Below are 7,042 nucleotides of genomic sequence, written 5' to 3'. Positions count from 1 at the left end.
ACTAAACCGGACATCCCCCCCCCCCCCCCGATAAGGTGGGGTCCGAACACTGAATATATTTAAATTACACTGAATTGTTGAAAGTTTATTCGAAATGTAGGCATGATAGTTTGATGTTTACTTTTATGTCTAAATTAAAAACCACCGGGTCGCTACTTTTTTTTAATATTTGAATATAGCGGAGATAGGTCAAAGTGCGCAAATAATTTTAACCACAGAACTCAACTTTTGCAAAAAAAACAGTTACGAAATTTAAAATCTGCATAACATACTCTATACAAACTTTATCTACAAAATAACAGAATGTTCCTTCCTGATAATGATACTGCAATTTAATATACTGCCACTAATTATTCAATTTCAACAATAAGGTCATCTTTATTTACAGTTGAACCCGCTGAAAAGTTCACTTTTTTCACAACACCATCAGAAGCCACAGTCAGTGAATTCTGCATTTTCATAGCTTCTAGCACGCAAACTTCTTGACCCGCATTCACAACATCTCCAACTTTCAAGGCAATCTCTACTAAAGTGCCAGCCATCGGAGCTTTGACCAGTTTTGACAGATCCGGTTTTGGTCTCACTGGCAAGATTTGCAACAACTCAGCGCTTCGTGGACTCATGACTGTGAGGTCAAACTCGGTTCCGAGATACTGGAGTCGGATTTTACCACCCGAGTCGCGAGACAGAAGCTGAATAATCGGAATTCGATTTCCGTTTACTGCGCAATCTATCAAGCCATCAGGGCTAAAATTTGAAATTAAGAATTTCTCATCGCCTATTGTGATATCAAAACCGTCCTGACATTTAGAAACTTCTAAATTGACGAAAGCTCCGTTACATTTTACTGCTAAAGATATTTTCTTGTTCAAATCTTTGGCTATATTTTTGTTCATGTATAGATACTCCTGGCTAAGTTTGACCAGAGCCGCGATCGCTGAAAGGTAGTTCTGGTCCGTTGATGACAAGGAATGACCTTTAAAACCGTCCGGGAACGTTTCATAGAGGTAGTTTGTAGTGACATCTCCAGCTCTAAACTTATCTTCATTAATACAAGTTCTGAGAAGAGAAATATTATGAGTGACTCCTTGGATGACGTAAGAGTCCAACGCTTCAGTCATGTTGTTCAAGGCCTCATTTCGGTCACAACCATACGTGACCAATTTGCAAATCATCGGGTCGTAATACATGGATATTTCGGATCCCTCGTCAATTCCCGAATCGCACCTTACTTTGGACGTTTTTGGTTCTTCGTACTTGTAAAGCCGACCAATCGACGGCAAGCCGAAGTTCTTGGTCGGGTCTTCGGCGTATACTCGGCACTCGACTGCATGACCTTGAAGAGCAACATCAGATTGAGATTTTATCAATTTGTAACCTTTCGCAACTCGCAACATTTCCTGCACGATGTCAATTCCAGTAATGCATTCTGTAATAGGATGTTCAACTTGCAATCTCGTATTCATTTCCAAAAAGTAAAACTTTTTGTTCTTGTCAACCAGGAATTCAACTGTACCGGCTGAAAAGTATCCGACTTCTCTGGCTAGAGATACGGCCTGCTGTCCCATTGCATCACGTGTCATTTGATCAATAAACGGACTGGGGGCTTCTTCAATGACTTTCTGGTTCCGTCTCTGTATCGAACACTCTCGCTCGTGAAGGTAGAGGTAGTTTCCGTGTTGGTCTCCTAAGATCTGGATCTCGACATGACGAGGACTCTCAATGAACTTCTCGACTAGGATTCGGTCATCACCAAAACTTGATTTGGCTTCCTGGGAGCTCAGCTAAAACAATTGGAATAATTTAGCTTCTTGGAAAGCGCAGCGTATAACATTAGGCGCTCCAACAGTCAGATGATTAACGGAAAGCTGTTCTCGGTTAAATCTTTCTCTTATTCCCCACATTTCAGACGGTTCTTTTCGTGAGCATCAATGCTCCGTTCTGGTACAGCGGCACTTTATCGTTTATGAATTTTTTAAACTAAAATGTACGATGCCACATTGAGCGTCTGTCTAATCGACCTTTAATTTTATAATAGCTCTGAGAGGAAAGTTTAGATACGAACAAAAATATCGGGAGCAGATTGTTTAATAATCTAATAAAAACGAAGCTGATAACAGTAGAAAACGTAGACACATAATGCAAAAAAAATTAATTGCAGGAAATTCAGTCCAATCTGTTTTGTTATTTTAATCCTATTTTTCACATAAAAATTGAAGAATGTTCGTTAGGTAGCAGCCAGTGCAGTATCTGTATTTGACTAGTGGTACTCTATTGACTCCCATTCTCAATCCAAAATCAATTGCTACAAAAACTTATTCAGGTTGGGGTACAGGAAGCGCGATAAACAAAATAACTCAGGTTCAAAAACGTTTTGTTTACAAACTACGCTAGGCAGAAAGAACACGTAACAATTGGTGGCAAGAAAAACAAAAGCAGAGACAAAAATTTAAAAACATTCACCGAAGAAACCATTGCATCAATGATCCAAATCATCTCTCACCTTCAGCACTCTTTATCAAAACAATTTAACAGATAGCAGGTGACTACGAGCTACATCAATTCGAAAATTGTCTCTATTGAAAATGCATAGATTTCAAATGTACCACTTGGAATTATGAAACCACATTCCTTCATTTTTTTGGAAATGCTGTCAAAATGGTTGACAAATCATTTTACATATTCATTTTAAAGCAATAATAATTTTAAAAAATGCAATAACACCACCCTTCAGAGTGAAGAATCATTAAAGTTCAAGGGCAAAAAATAAACAAAACAAAAAATCCCTTCTGTGCAAAATCAGCCGAACCCAACTCAAATTGACTTTTTATATCAATTCATGTTTTTCGGTAATTTAACATTTGATCAAACGCTGCTCTCCTTTTCTGTCATTAAAGCAAAAAAAATAGGGGGCAATAAATGATGGTACTGGAGACAATAAGTTAAATTTACAAAACAAAGTAAATTGCGGCGAACGTGTTATTCTATTTAGTTAACTGACCTCAAGAGAGTTCAGTTAATTGAGCCTACAGTGGACTGCAGCGCAAATTAGATCAGCAGCAAAAGCAAAGAAGTCAAGTGTGCGAAATTCAATGTAACAGTTAAATTAGTCGAGCAAAAACTTTGCATGAAAGACACATGACTACATTAGTTGCTCAGATTGAGAGCAATTAGAAATGGAGCAAAAACATTGAGTGAAAAAGAATTTTCATTGAGTGAAAAAGCAAAATTAAGAATTATCAACTACTATAATAATAAAACTGCCATAAATTATCTTGAAAAAACATGCTTTTAAACTCCCAAGACACATACTGTTAAAAGCTAATCAAGAAGAACCAAATGTACAGTATGCGTGCGATAGGCTTGACAATAAGGCCTACTTATTCAATGCACACCTGGGTAGAGACATGAAACTTCGAAAATCTAGACAGAAAAAACAAACCGACCAAAGTCGGATGAATTTCTCTCCAACGACAGGCGGGGGACCATTTATTTTAGAGGGGGTGTAATTAGGAAATTCTTATAGGTGCCATAAACCGAGCCCACATGGATTTGAACCCGTGCCCTTCTGCATGACACTCTTAACTCTTAATCACTGCGCTACACCAGCTTTGCTACTCCATCGCTTACAATCGCTTTCATTTGAGCAACGACCTTTATTTCGGAATGAGAGCAATTGAGATCAAGCAAAATTCAATAGTCAAGCGTGAAAGTCACTTGAAATCTAAGAATCTTCAATAACGCAAAAATGATCAAGCAAAATTTTTCATAAGAAACACGTTCACCATAATTGCTTAAAACCTCTTTCGAGAGCGATTTACAAAAAGTTAAAAAAACATTCATAAGTTCGAGGGCTTAAGACGTGTTGGTGTGGTGGTGAGCACACTGTGATCGCAAGTAAGATATGCGGGCTCGAACCTAGATTTGATCTCTTTCCACAGTGGTTGTTCCTTCAATTCGGACCCGGTTACCAATACCATAAAAGACACAAAATGATGGCGGCACGCACGTTCAAATACCTTTATATACAAATGGTTGTAAACACCCTTTCGAATAATGACCACAATCTGTTTTTAACAATTATCAGTTTTTAATCGAGAACGTCACCCCCAAGAATTGGCGAATTTATTCTTTACTCCCCAAAATTCAATAAATCTATACCAAGACTCTTAATTATGATAGGTAGTGATTACCTGGAATCCCTTCACGCACTCGTCGTCATTATATGCAACCCGCATACCCTTGCCCCCTCCCCCAGCAGATGCTTTTAGCATGACAGGGTACCCGATGTCCCTGGCCACTTTGACAGCCTCATCTGCATCGGCCACAGCTCCGTCAAATCCAGGAATCAAGTTCACTCTAGCACTCTCTGCTATTCTTTTAGATTCTATCTTGTCACCCATAGCCTGTGAACACATCAATAGGACAAAAGGACATACAGGTACAATAACGAAAAGCGGATGCAAATATAGCTTAGATGGTTTTTGCAGAACTTTGTTTAGATGGTAGCAAATAATTGAATTCAATTAACAATATACTCCTTAACATCCTAATATTTCACTTAACATGCAATGAGACAAACATAAACGGACTAACGTCGGATGAAATTCTCGCGAAAGACAGGCGGGGGGATTTAATTCAGGGGTTTGGTTCAAATTTTTATGGGTGCACAAACTCGACTCCCTCATAGGGGTTCGAACCCTAGACCTCCCGGATAGCTGTAATACATCTTAACCACTCAGTTACAACGTCTTTGAGAATTAACCGCTAACAATCACTTTTATATTAGCAACAAACTTCATTTCGAAATGCGAGCAATTGAAATCACTCAAAATGCAGAAGTGAAGCTTGAAAAGGTCACTTGAGAAGTCGCAGAATGTTCTGGAACAAAAGCGCACAAAAAGACCAACACGTTTACACCAATTCACTAATTGCTTCAAACTTGGTTCGAGAGCAATTTAAAAAATACCATCCATAATTTTAGTAATTCCAAAAATCCCGCAATAATAAAACGGTACAAGAGAGCGCAAACTTGTATATATTAATGCAAATCATGAACGATGTTCTGTTGTTTCACTAGATTGGTTTGTTCTGAGCTCACGTATTTTCAAAAATCGGGAACCCTTCCAAACCCCCCCCCCCACGGTAGATCATGACCAACAATAATTGATATTTACACCTTTTGAATAATTACCAAATTGTAATGACTAGTCGCACATCTTATTGGGGCATACCAAACAATCTGTGCAAAAACAGGGTTTGATCATGTTTACATGTTAACAGAAACATTAAATTTGTTCACGTGCGTTAAAGGGGTAAAGGAAAGAGTTCCCAAAATGAGAATCTTACCTGAATAGCAGTACTTGGAGGACCAATAAAAGCAATGTCATTTTCCTGCAGCAAAGACGCAAAATGGGTATTTTCCGAGAGGAACCCAAACCCAGGGTGGACCGCCTCCGACCCCGTCTTGTGGCAACTCTCCAAAATCCGGTCCATTCTCAAATACGAGTCCTTACTAGCCGAGGCACCAATGTGAACTTTCTCGTCTGCCATCCGAACGTGCAGACTCTGGGCATCCGAATCCGAGAACACGGCAACAGTGGGTATTCCGAGACGCTTGCATGTTGTTATAACCCGACACGCAATTTCACCCCGGTTAGCAATTAGCACCTTTTTGAATAAGGGTTCGGATGGGTCAACTTTTGTGTCGAAGTACCATTCTGGTAACACTGCAGCAGATGCAAGAGCTGACGAATTTTGATATGAATTTTTCAAAGATAGGAATGGGCGAAGGCAAATTTTCTGAACAGAGGTATTTTTGATTAATGTTGAATTCCTCGATAAACGGATCATTTTGATTTCACAAATGACACAAAATTTTCCGGTCTTTCCTTAACAGAAAGTAGGTTAAACGCTAATGAGAAAGGTTAAATAATATCTGGAAAAAAAGGGAATTCAGCTAGTGTTAAGTAGGGGTAAAAATTATAACAGAATAGGCAGTTTATCCACAGAGCCGTTCCGATTTAATTTCCTTTGGCAATCAGTTTTTCCCTGGCTCAGGTGAACGCAATCTTATAAGGAGGTTGCCTGGCAGGAACAAAGAGGGGATAAGTCCAGGGAAAATATAGACAGAAGTAAGAAAATGGTAACAAACAATCAGTCACAATAATCACCTGAAAATAAATGAAAATGTAGGCGAAGAAATCAGATCTGAGATCAAAATATCACAGCTATCAGTTGAAAGACTTGAAAGATATTATAAAAGGCACGTGACCTTCTTTTTCTACAGTGCCCGCTGATCTAAGCCTTCTGATAACACACTAACTTCCCGCTATTATAATGAGATGAGATTCATATCAGTATCAATCATTGCTGTCTTAAGCGAGGGTAAAAGTGATAGAAAGTACACTTTGGATAGGAGGGTGAGGTTAGTAGAAGTAAAAAAGACTAAAGGAAAAATTGAAAGAGTGATTGCTTGACAGAAAAACGAACTTGGGCCACCTCGGAGTTGATCTACCAACCGGACGATTTCAGTACTGAAACATTCTAAAAAGAATAACACTGAAAATCAGTGCTGACAGTTCAAATCCATTGTACACTTTTTCGCTACGCCCAGTCAAGAATCAGAATTATTTTTATTAAAAAAGAAAATCAGTCCGAATCATAAAACAATTGAATTTGTCTCAGCAGAACCACTTTTACGGCAGTTCTGATTTTTATGTTGCTAGTTGTGAAAGTGCGACGAAAGGAATTGACAGTTTACTAAACTGTTATTTTAAAAGCATCGTGAAATTTAGGAGTTTTTTATTTAAAAAACATTAACCGACTAAAGTCGAACGACAGGAGGTGCAAATTGATTTTGAGGTGATGTTCCTTAGAAATTTCTATGGCTGCAAAAATCCCGACCCCAGAGGATACAAGTCTTCTAGTCTTTCACTAAGCTATAGCTTCTTTTCAAACTCAACGCTAAATATCGCTTTTATATTTCCAACAAACATTCTTCGGAATGTAAGCAATTGAGATCAGGCAAAAATTTAGAAGT

General features: G+C 38.5%; 1 protein-coding gene across 1 annotated transcript; it reads right to left on the bottom strand.

Annotated features, from left to right (window-relative positions):
• Nucleotides 1-240: 240 nt before the first annotated feature.
• LOC142351898 (propionyl-CoA carboxylase alpha chain, mitochondrial-like) lies at nucleotides 241-7,042 on the bottom strand. Its single transcript, XM_075404153.1, has 3 exons — nucleotides 5,350-7,042; nucleotides 4,194-4,406; nucleotides 241-1,784 (listed from the first exon to the last, which is right to left on the bottom strand). The coding sequence occupies exons 1-3, from the start codon at nucleotides 5,851-5,853 to the stop codon at nucleotides 351-353; spliced, it is 2,151 nt and encodes a 716-aa protein (XP_075260268.1). The 5' UTR covers nucleotides 5,854-7,042; the 3' UTR covers nucleotides 241-350.

The sequence above is a fragment of the Convolutriloba macropyga genome, chromosome 13 (genome assembly GCF_964194025.1).
Source record: "Convolutriloba macropyga chromosome 13, txConMacr16.3, whole genome shotgun sequence".
NCBI lineage: Eukaryota > Metazoa > Xenacoelomorpha > Acoela > Convolutidae > Convolutriloba > Convolutriloba macropyga.
This window is presented reverse-complemented; position numbering and strand designations above follow the sequence as displayed.